Source organism: Bos indicus x Bos taurus, chromosome 1, assembly GCF_003369695.1.
Source record: "Bos indicus x Bos taurus breed Angus x Brahman F1 hybrid chromosome 1, Bos_hybrid_MaternalHap_v2.0, whole genome shotgun sequence".
Classification (NCBI taxonomy): Eukaryota; Metazoa; Chordata; class Mammalia; order Artiodactyla; family Bovidae; genus Bos; species Bos indicus x Bos taurus.
The window spans coordinates 96690037-96702604 of record NC_040076.1 but is presented as its reverse complement, the minus strand read 5'-3'; the positions used below and the strand labels follow the sequence as shown (position 1 = coordinate 96702604).

Here is a 12568-nt window from a genome sequence, read left to right as displayed (position 1 = left end):
GTAATCTGTACAGTACACAAAAACAAGACCAGGAGCTGACTGTGGCTCAGATCATGAACTCCTTATTGCCAAATTCAGACTGAAATTGAAGAAAGTAGGGAATATCACTAGACCATTCAGGTATGACCTAAATCAAATCCCTTATGATTATACAGTGGAAGTGAGAGATAGATTTAAGGGACTAGATCCGATAGAGTGCCTGATGAACTATGGACTGAGGTTCATGACATTGTACAGGAGACAGGGATCAAGACCATCCCCATGGAAAAGAAATGCAAAAAAGCAAAATGGCTGTCTGGGGAGGCCATACAAATAGCTTTGAAAAGAAGTGAAAAGCAAAGGAGAAAAGGAAAGATATAAGCATCTAAATGCAGAATTCCAAAGAATAGCAAGAAGAGATAAGAAAGCCTTCCTCAGCGATCAATGCAAAGAAACAGGGGAAAACAACAGAATGGGAAAGACTAGAGATCTCTTCAAGAAAATTAGAGATACCAAGGGAACATTTCATGCAAAGATGGGCTTGATAAAGGACAGAAATTGTATGGACCTAGCAGAAGATATTAAGAAGAGGTGGCAAGAATACACAGAAGAACTGTACAAAAAAGATCTTCATGACCAAGATAACCACGATGGTGTGATCACTGACCTAGAGCCAAACATCCTGGAACGTGAAGTCAAGTGGGCCTTAGATAGCATCACTACGAACAAACCTAGTGGAGCTGATGGAATTCCAGTAGAGCTATTTCAAATCCTGAAAGATGATGCTGTGAAAGTGCTGCACTCAATATGCCAGCAAATTTGGAAAACTCAGCAGTGGCCACAGGACTGGAAAAGGTCAGTTTTCATTCCCATCCCAAAGAAAGGCAATGCCAAAGAATGCTCAAACTACCGCACTATTGCACTCATCTCACACACTAGTAAAGTCATGCTCAAAATTCTCCAAGCCAGGCTTCAGCAATATGTGAACAGTGAACTTCCAGATGTTCAAGCTGGTTTTAGAAAAGGCAGAGGACCAGAGATCCAATTGCCAACATCCGCTGGATCATCGAAAAGGCAAGACAGTTCCAGAAAAACATCTATTTCTGCTTTATTGACTATGCCAAAGCCTTTGACTGTGTGGATCACAATAAACTGTGGAAAATTCTGAAAGAGATGGGAATACCAGACCACCTGACCTGCCTCTTAAGAAACCTGTATGCAGGTCAGGAAGCAACAGTTAGAACTGGACATGGAACAACAGACTGGTTCCAAATAGGAAAAGGAGTACGTCAAGGCTGTATACTGTCACTCTGCCTGTTTAACTTCTATACAGAGTACATCATGAGAACCGCTGGACTGGAAGAAACACAAGCTGGAATTAAGATTGCCAGAAATACCAATAACCTCAGATATGCAGATGACACCACCCTTATGGCAGAAAGTGAAGAGGAACTAAAAAGCCTCTTGATGAAGGTGAAAGAGGAGAGTGAAAAAGTTGGCTTAAAACTCAACACTTTGATATTTGGCAAAACTAATACAATTATGTAAAGTTTAAAAATAAAAAAAAGAATACAAAAATATCTAGCACCCAGAAAGATATTAATAAAAGTCATAGTATGAATTAAAAAAAAAAAAAAAAAAACCTCAACATTCAGAAAATGAAGATCATGGCATCTGGTCCCATCACTTCATGGGAAATAGATGGGGAAACAGTGGAAACAGTGTCAGACTTTATTTTTTTTTTGGCTCCAAAATCACTGCAGATGGTGACTGCAGCCATGAAATTAAAAGACACTTACTCCTTGGAAGGAAAGTTATGACCAACCTAGATAGCATATTCAAAAGCAGAGACATTACTTTGCCAACAAAGGTTTGTCTAGTCAAGGCTATGGTTTTTCCTGTGGTCATGTATGGATGTGAGAGTTGGACTGTGAAGAAAGCTGAGCGCTGAAGAATTGATGCTTTTGAACTGTGGTGTTGGAGAAGACTCTTGAGAGTCCCTTGAACAGCAAGGAGATCCAACCAGTCCATTCTGAAGGAGATCAGCCCTGGGATTTCTTTGGAAGGAATGATGCTAAAGCTGAAACTCCAGTACTTTGGCCACCTCACGGGAAGAGTTGACTCATTGGAAAAGACTCTGATGCTGGGAGGGATTGGGGGCAGGAGGAGAAGGGGACGACAGAGGATGAGATGGCTGGAGGGCATCACTGACTCGATGGACATGAGTCTGAGTGAACTCCGGGAGTTGGTGATGGACAGGGAGGCCTGGTGTGCTGCGATTCATGGGGTCACAAAGAGTCGGACATGACTGAGCGACTGAACTGAACTGAATCTGTAAGTAATAACAGTAGTTTTTTCCACAAGGGAGTCACTCATAACAGGAAAAAAAGTATATATATATATATATATATACACACACACACACACACACACATATATATAAGAATTAGCAAAATCAAGTACTGAGTGGTTTCTACATCATTATGCCTCTTCTGTATATTGGTGCATATCTTTACATAGAGGGAGATGCTGATAAAATCCTATCTAAATAATGGAAACTGGGTTCACTAGAAGATAAACTGGAAAGACTACTTAATATTAAATTCATGTATCAATTATCACATTTAAAACAAACCTAAAGTCAAAATTTTTTTCTTAATCTCAGACTGTAACGCCTTTTTACACTGAACCACATTTGTGACAAAAACGTTATAAAAAATTCTAACAACTTATTTCAATCTTTTTGCATTTGGTTATTATTTAAAATTCTGGAGATTCTTTAAAGAAATTAACATCTGATTAACATCTCAAGAAAGCAGCATTTAGAAAGTTAACAAATACCCAAGCATTGTTGAAACCAAAATGGAAATTAGATAATAATCTTCATATAACTAGACTAGCATTTCTTCATATAACTAGAGTAGCATTTCAAACTAAGACTGAAAATTTTACGTCACCATCTTATAAATGTGTTGGTAAACACTCTATATTACAGTCAATGAAACCTTGGCTTTCTATAGAGTACCTTTCCACTGAGGGGCTTAAGATGCTTTCACATAACTTTCCTTTGTACTTACAAAATGCCTGTGGAGTAGATATCACTATTGTCCTTTTACAGATAAGTAAATAGAGGTTTTGTGAGCGTAATAGCAAAGGCCCACTTTACTTCAATTTTTTAAGTTATAATTAAGATCTACCATATTCCTGAAATACAATGGAGACTATAGTCACAGGAATAAAAAGTCTCTCTGTGCTCTAGCAAGTGAGCAAACTTTGTTTTCTAGAGAGGTAATTCACTAGAGTAACAGCTATCCTTTCACCTAAACTTTTCTTTGATCAGACATCAGAAAGTGTCTATATATTTTTTATTAGTCCTAAAGTCCAACTGACAAGCATATATACTATAGAATAACTGTGAGGATACCTTAAACAATACTTCTGTATAAGAAAAGTCTTAGTGTTCTGGAAAATGTGACATTTGTTAATTTTTCTTATTTTAACAAACACTTTAATATTGTCAGGTAGTCTACATACAAAGAACCTTTTATTATGGCAAATAATTGTATTATTGCAAATTATTAAATACATCATTTCATTCCATAGCTACTACAACCCCATGAGGTAAGATAGGTACTCTACCAATCCAATATATTTCAGGTGAAGAAACTTTCAATAGTGAAGTGACTTGCCTGCAATCACCTAGCTATTGAGGGGCAGCACTGGGTATAAAAGAAGCCAGAGTCTTAGCTGAGTCTGGGTTCCAACTATGGTCCAAATGTTTGTGTCCCCCAAAATTCTTATGTTCAATTCCTAACCCTAACTGTGACTGTATTTGGTAATGGGGCCTCTAAGGAAACAATAACGGTTAAATTAGGTCAACGGGCAAGACCCTGACCCAACAGGAAGACCTGCTGTCCTCTTCTCACACTCAGAAGGAAGACCACGTAGGATGTACAAGGCGGCAGCCACCTGCACGCCTGGGAGAAAGCGCTCGCCAAAGACCAAACGCTGCCGGCTTTTGAGCCCGAGCTTTCCATCCTCCAGAACTGTGAGAAGATCAATTTCTGTCGTTTAAGCTACCTAGTCTATGGTATTGTTTAATGGCAATCTAAGCAGACTAATTAGGCTTTCATTAAGTCCTTCTACATACTTCATTAATATCTGCAAACAATTAAGCATATTTTTTAAACTAGATTTCATAAAAGCTCTAAAAAACTACTAAAAAACTTGAGTTCTAATACAGCTCATGATAATTTCCAGATATTTGGTTAAAGTTTGCCTTTATTTTATATATAAAGAAAAGGATTAATAAATATCAAGCAGGAATTCCACTCTCAAGAAATGGTGAAGAAAAGTAAATGATTTTAGCACCCTAGAAATGTATGTAAGGAAATAATAAACATGTCTATTATAATAAATATTAGACTGTACATTATGTTAGAACACAAGTAGATTTTTTAATATTTTAAAGTGAACTGCAAGAGCAAACATTTTTCCAATTGAAGAAAAGGACAAATTACCAAATCAAGAATCTAAAAAAAAATTTTAGCTTAAGACTAATACCCCACCAGCAAGAGGAGAAAACCTAAAAGGGCAGAAAAATTATAACTGCTGCCTTGCCAACTTAAAACCAGGTATTAGGGGGTTCAAAGGGATTGAAAATCAAAAAGTGAATCTCTTTGCTTGAACTAACCCTGACAGACTTTGTACCTTTCTTTTTGGAAGGAAATTAACCTACCCTCCATTTAAACTATAGAAATCACTAGAAAGTTTCCCCTGAGCAGTCATTCCAAGCACAGTGAGTCACTGCCTCTCCACACTAACTCCTTCTATCAACACTGGCCAGGAATTACCGGGCAGTCCAGTGGATAGGACTTTGTGCTTTCACTGCCGAAGGCACCGTCCAAGGTTCAACCCTTGGTCAGGGAACTGAAATTCCACAAGCCATGCAGCGTGGCCAAAATTAACCAAAAAACAAAACACTGGCCAGGGGCAGGTATGAGGCCACTGCTACTGTTAAGTCACTTCAGTCGCGTCCGACTCTGTGCAACCCCATAGACAGCAGCCCATCAGGCTCTCCCGTCCCTGGGATTCTCCAGGCAAAAACACTGGAGTGGGTTGCCATTTCCTTCTCCAATGCATGAAAGTGAAAAGTCAAAGTGAAGTCGCTCAGTCATGCCCAACTCTTAGTGACCCCATGGACTGTAGCCCACCAGGCTCCTCCATCCATGGGATTCTCCAGGCAAGAGTACTGGAGTGGGGTGCCATTGCCTTCTCCGGGTATGAGGCTAAGAACCCTCTAAACAATACAGTACAAAAATCCTGTTACCAGGCCAAGAACCCTCTAAACAATACAGTACAAAAGTCCTGTTACCAGGCCATACAGACAACAGGACCTGGCACCCAGATGTTTATAAAGAAGACTTCACATGTAACCACACTATCAATGGATTTATTATTTTTACATTCTAACAAGATCTTGAGATTATGTCATATAGAGAAAGTTGGCAATATTAGCACAGAGGAAATATGAAAAGAGAAACAAGTTTAGATAGAGGAAAAGCAACCTTCAGCAGTGTATTAATAAAATGAAACTTTAAGAAGTAATGCATAGAGGGCAGTTCAAGATAGTGGAACAGAAGGATGTGTGCTCATCTCCTCCTGTGAAAGCACCAAAATCAAACAGCAACTAGCTGTTGAACAACCATCAACAGAAGGACACGTCAAAAAAATATACCTCGTGTCCGAAGAAAAAGAAACTGCAGCAAGATGGTAGGAGGGGCACAATCGCAATCAAATCAAATCCCATAAATGCCAGGTGGGTGACCCACAGACTGGAGAACAGAAATACCAAAGACGTTCTCACACTATTGTGAAGATTCTGAACCCCATGTCGGTTTTCCCACCCTGAGGATCCGACAAAGGGACTGGGAATCCCCAGGGAATCTGGCCTTGAGGGCCAGTGGGATTTGATTAGAGGACTTTCAGAGTACTGAGGGAAACAGACTCCAGTCTTGGAGGGCACAAACAAAATTTTGCATGCACTAAGACCCAGAGGAGAGGAGCAGTGACCCCACAGAAAACCGAAATCAAAACTACCTGCTAGTGTTGGAGGGTCTCCTGTGGAGGGATGGGTCAGCAGGGGCTCACCACAGGCACAGAGGCACTGGAAAGACTCACTGGCATAAACCCTCTTGGAATTCGCCATTAACCCTACCGTAGAGCCCACACACTCCAGGGCTGGTCACCTCAGGTCAAACAACTACCAGGGAGGGAGAACAACTACCAGGGAGGGAGTACGACCCCACCCATCAGCAGATAATTGGATTAAAGCTTTACTGAGCAAGTCCCTGCCCACCAGAGTAAGACCCAATTTTTCCCATCAAGCTTACACAAGCCTCTTAGCCTCTTTTATCAGAGGGCAGACAGAAGCAGCAGTAAGGAGCAGTCTCATAGCAGCTAAAACAAAAAACATATGACAGAAAGTTAATCAGCATGAAAAAGCAGAAAGTTATGCCTCAGATGAAGAGACAAGATAAAACCCCAGAGAAACAACTCAATGAAGTGGAGACAGGCAACCTTCCAGAAAAAAAATTCAGAATAATGGTAGTGAAGATAATCTAGGATCTCAGGAAAAGAATGGAGGCAAAGATTGAGAAGATGTAAGAAATGTTTACCGAAGACCTAGAAGAACTAAAGAACAGAGAAGAATAATACACTAGAAGGAACCAACAGCAGAATAACTGAGGTAGAAAAACAGATAAACGATCTGGAGAACAGAATGGTGAAAATCACTGCCACAGAACAAAACATAGAAAAAAGAATGAAAAGAAATGAAGACAGCCTAAGAGACCTCTTGGACAACATTAAATGCACCAAGATTCGCATTTTAGGGGTCCCAGAAGAAGAGAGAGAGAAAATATTTGAAGGGATAATAGCTGAAAACTTCCCTAACATGGGAAAGGAAATAGTCAATCAACTCCAGGAAGCACAGAGTCCCAGTAAGGGTAAACCCAAGGAGAAACACCCCATTACACACAGTAATCAAACTGACAAAAATTAAACACAGAGATAAAATATTAAAAGCAACAAGGGAAAACAACAAATAACATACAAGGGAACTCCCATCAGGCTATCAGCTGATTTCTTAACAGAAACTCCACCAGGCAAAAGGGAATGCCATGATTATTTTAAGTGATGAATGGTAAGAACCTAAAACCAAGAATACTCTACCCAGCAAGACTCACCTTCAGATTTTATGGAGAAATCAAAAGCTTTCCAGACAGACAAAAGTTAAGAAAATTCAACACCACCAAAAGCAGCTTTACAACAAATGCTAAAGGAACTAACTTCTCTAGGTAGGAAACAAAAAACAAGGAAAAGAAACCCAAGACAATAAAGAAAATGGTAATAGGATCATACATATTGATAATTACCCTAAATGTAAATGGATTAAACGTACCAACCAAAAGACAGCCTGGCTGAGTGGATGAAAACACGTACATGTACGCACTTCCACTTACCACAGCACTCTGCTTGACCCCCCAAATTGTATGTAGTTATTTTACATTGTTAAGCTAATCATGTTCCTATTATAGCTTCAATTGTAATTATCTTTTATTTTTTGTCTGGCTATTGATTATGAAAGCTGATAAACATCTTTTACTATTGTGATTATGTAACTATTATTCACTTAATATCACTGTATCATGATTGGTCAATGGAAAAATAGAACTCTATTTCACCAAAACTAGGATCTAATAGAAAAACCTGTAATCACTTTTTAAAATGCAGATGCATTATCAGAATTATCTTGAAATTTTTTGAAAAATACAAATGCTCAAGTATTGCTTTTTTTCTCCAGAGCTCCAGATACATTTCTAATGAGCAATCATGTTTAAAAATAATTGGACTATATGATGATCTTTTACTTTTATCTAGTCAGTTTCATTTTTTCTATTTCATATTCAATGCTCCCATTTCATTCAGTTTATGTTCTCCAATTTCTCCATCTCTTTTTTAATATTGTCTCTCAAGCCTTTATCAAGTGTAGTAGAAAAGCTTTTGTCTACACATAAATATGTATAATATATATTTTAGAAAATTTATGAATTTTTGTCTAAGTAAAAAAATTATGACATTTTTATTCCACTTGTTTGACTTAGTATGAATAGAATGCTAGACTTCTAATTAAACAGTAGATATGCAACAAGCAACAAAGGTTTACTGTATGGTCAAGGGAACTATAGTTAATATCTTGTAATAACCTATGATGGAAAATAAGTTCAAAACTAATATATGTGTATTTGTATAACTGAATCACCTTGCTTTCCACCTAAAACATTGTAAGTCAACTATACTTTAGTAAAATATATATATTATAAAAAGTAATGCATAATTATAAAAGGATAGAAAGAAGATACTTACCTGATGAGGCTGGATCAAAGGAAGATTTTTTTTTTTTAGGTAACATATATGAGGTGCCTAGCTCAGTGCATGACACACACACACACTTTCAATAAACAAATTAAACTAGTATAAAAACATATGTAGATATCCCACTCCAGTACTCTTGCCTGGAAAATCCCATGGGTGGAAGAACCTGGTAGGCTACAGTTCATGGGGTCGCAAAAAGAGTCGGACACTACTGAGTGACTTCACTACCACTATCACTAGATATATTAAGAATAGTAGAGATCTAAGTAGGCTTAAGAAGCAAAAGAAAGGATCAAGCGTGAGGGAGACACAAGCTGCTATAACTATGAAAGGTCAGGAACCAGTTTAAAAACAATGCAATCAATGACACAAGGAAATAGTGCTAACTTTAAAGTGGAGAGCAGATAATTCCTTATCCTACTAGAGTTGAAGAAAGCTCAAAACTGAGAAATTCTGAGATGAACAGAAGACATGATAAGGAAACTCACTCTGCACAGCCCTAACACTTTCAGCATAAGAACCACGAAGGAAGATTATCTGTAGATGGCAAAGGCAACAGACACGAGTTTCAAAGGCTGACGAGACTGAAAACAACTTAGTTGGTTCCCTGACATCTTCCTCTCAAAGATGAAATCAAAGATGGAAAAAGAGCAATACGGTGAGGAAAATAATTATGCATAATCCTTATTTTTGGAAAGTGATAAATTCCTCCCACTAGACACAACTTTAAAGACAAATACATACTTGCTTTTTAAAAAAGCTTTTAATTTTGGACAAGTAAAGCATATTAAATAAACCACAGGCAAATTTTTTTTTCAAGCTAACAGGTGTTATCCATACAACAGGAGACTAGCACACAATGAAGATGTTAATCAAATGTCAACTGACCAAAAAATCTATTATAATGCTTTAACTGTTGGGCTCTTTTTCTTTTTTCAAGCTATACTATTGAGACATTCTTTTGTTAACTTATAAAATTCACACCTTATAATGTTTTAAAAGTATTCCTGTTCAAGTAATGGATATCTTTTGTTTTGCTCTGCCTGTGAAGAAAATGAATAATGCAATTATTTTCAACAAAAGTTTTTCCCACCTGGTGCTATTAACTGGTGAATACTTGATGTCCGGGTGACAGCTGTGCTTCGTGATTCCAGACTTGGACTTTCTCCTTTCTTATTACTTTCTGGAGAAGGATCTCGTTGGCTGATTTTAGAACTGGTCACTGTTGTTTTGTTATGACAAATTGTCAATGACTGAGTTTGACTAGTACTTTTTGGCGGACCATTTTGTGAGCTAGATAATACACCCAACTTCTGGCTGCGTAATGTTAAATTCTGAACCTAAGAACCACACAACAAAAAACAAGGATGAAACAGATGGTATTAATTGATGTGGTAATCGCTACCATTATAACAATGACAACATATTTATATTGTGCTTTTTTATACATAAAGTTCTAAACACGTGAAACAACTAATTAACCCTGAAGGAAAGGGGAGTTGTTATTCTAATTAATCATACCTAAACATTAAGTGGCAATTTTTTTAAAAGACATGAAGGAAAAGAATCATTAAGAACTAAAGAATAGAACATACATACATATTGCAAAAGAACTATGAATAGGAGGGAATTACTCGGTAACATGCTGCATTTTAGACCTAGAAACTTTTTTACAGTATATATAATAATAACAGATAAGGATTATAAGGGAACACCAACCTTCTAAGAAAACAAATTCATGAAATCAAACCCACTGTGACAATTATTAAAAGCATTTCCATTAACTAACTTTAAAGAGTTAGTGAGATTTTGTTGGGATGGTTACGAAACACTCATTTGGCTTTGAGAACTAGATCTCACACACTGAAGAGCCTGCACGGCACTGAAATGCTTTACTGTGATGACGCCTGTCTGTGCTGTGCTCAGATAGTTGTGTCCCACTTTGGCGACCCCCTCAACTGCAGCCCGCCAGGCGCCTCTGTCCATTGGATTCTTCAGGCAAGAATATTGGAATGGGTTGCCATGCCCTCCTCCTGGGGATCTTTCCAAACCAGGGATCGATCCCAGGTCTCCCGCACTGCAGGCGGAGCCACCACAGAAGCCTGACTCCTGCAGACACCAGGGCTTCTAAACACACTGCCAGTCAGGATGGTGGCAAAGATTATCCCAATTACTCTCATCTGAGGTTTGTAACATTTTAAACCAGTAAGACAGAAAATGCCTCTTCTGGATGCCTAACTTTTTGCCTCTCTGGAATGAACGCACCAAATACATTAATGCTAGGAAGGGAAACTGAAGTAAGAGAGATTCTAGGGTGACAAATATATTGCTGCTTTGTAAATGTTCTTTAGTTTCACGTGTGTTTGGTCCCTACAACAGTACCATTAACTGATGCTCTATACCATCTCTTTTCAAGTGCCAATGCAGTGTTCAGCCAACAGCAGATGCTAAATAAATGTTTACTTCAGCGCAGTTGAAGTTTTAGTCAGTTCCAAGTTACTGAAAGAATTTTCTAAGTGAGACCATATGGAGCATCTTCTCTAATTTTTGTCAAATATTTCACAGCACTGTAAACACACTAAATCACTGCTGTGTTACTGAAATTTAATGCAAAAATAAAATATGCTAAAATAGAGATTTCTCAGCTTGCCACTCAAAGTCCTCCACTGTCTGGGCCCAAACCACTTTGAGCCCCTTTTTCTACTATTTCAGTTCACAATCCTCATTTTCTAGCCAAACTGTTCTGCTCATCCTTCTCCAAACACACCTTACACTTTCTTCATTTAGAGTCCTCGTTCAAATTCCCCTTGCCTCAACGTGGTCTCCTGAAGTCCAATGCACTGCTCAAGACCAGTTAAATTTCTACTCATTCTCCCAAAGAAACCTCTCCATGTCTCTGGTTAGATATAATTTATCCTCCTGTCTATACTCTTGCCATAGAATTTGGATCATATTGGCCTATACCACTGACAAGGGTCTAGCTTATTTTAGAATTAGTAATGTGTGTGTCTGTGACATACTGAGGCTCTGACTGGCAGGCTCTCATCTCTGACATTCATTTTTTTAATCCCCACAGTTCTGGCTGCAGACGTAACAGAAACTACACAAGTCTGAGGCATTCTCCAATATGTGATTCCAAAATATGTATGACATGAATTTTGTTAAGTATCCTGTTCTATTTATAGTTTTCTTAAGCTAACACTAAAATCTGTTCATGTTTAACCAAAAAAATCTCAACAAATGTCTAGCAGAGGAATATTAAACTCTCAGGAAGCAAGGGAAAAACATCATAAAATTTAACATGTGCCATAAATAATACATAAAGTGGACCACTTAATGATGATATTCAAAGGCTGAATTATAGCCTGAAAAACAAAACTTTTCAAATTAAAAGAATATTCAAAGCAAATGAAGATTTGACACAATGAACCCTTAACCTGTAGCAGTCTTTTTTCTTCTAATTTTCCCTTTGTTTTCTGGAGTTCTGAAAGAAAGTGTGTGTGTGTATACATATATTGCATTTTATTTATATAAATGAATAAACTTCAGAATAGGGCTTTACTATCTATGGTCATCTTAGCTTAAATATTTACAATAAATTTCAAACATGTAAACTATACTCCTGAAGTATATACAGAGCTAATTGAGCTGTTAATAGAAAAATCACATGTTCAGATATCCTTGACAGAACTTCACTTTTAAAAAGAACCACCCTTTCTAAGATAAAGAATATTAAGGCATCTAATGTCAAACTTTAATTTCATCTGAACTTTTCCTATGATCACTTTGTAGAAACTTTCTGACTTAAAAGAGTCTAGGTTTCACACAAAATATTCTTGCTAATTTCACACCTCACATTTTTATGTGGATTACCCAAATACTCACTTGTTTTAATTTGGACCTAACTATGTGTGAATTATCACAGCATCTTTTCTTTGCAGATAAGGAAATTAAGAGTGCTGGCAGCAGAACTGTTTCTACATCTAAATCTAAAAGACTGTTTTCTCCTCAATTCTTACAATATTTCCCTGATAGCCTTGGTAAGATTTCTTACTATTCCGTAACATACTTTTAGTATTATGATAACTTTCTGAAAGTCAGATTTTTTTTTCAAGGTAAGGATACGAGATGGAGCATTTAAAATAGTAAATAA

General features: G+C 37.5%; 1 protein-coding gene across 5 annotated transcripts in view; it reads right to left on the bottom strand.

The window, feature by feature from the left end:
* Positions 1-12568, bottom strand: part of PHC3 (polyhomeotic homolog 3) — an 84034-nt gene that overhangs the window by 39438 nt on the left and 32028 nt on the right. For all 5 annotated transcript variants that reach the window (XR_003511075.1, XM_027541430.1, XM_027541439.1 and 2 more), the window contains one exon: positions 9509-9755. Coding sequence is in view for 4 of the 5 variants with exons in the window: in XM_027541430.1 (XP_027397231.1) it covers positions 9509-9755 (247 nt within the window). In the remaining variant the exon portion in view is untranslated. The remainder of the gene's footprint in view (positions 1-9508; positions 9756-12568) is intronic.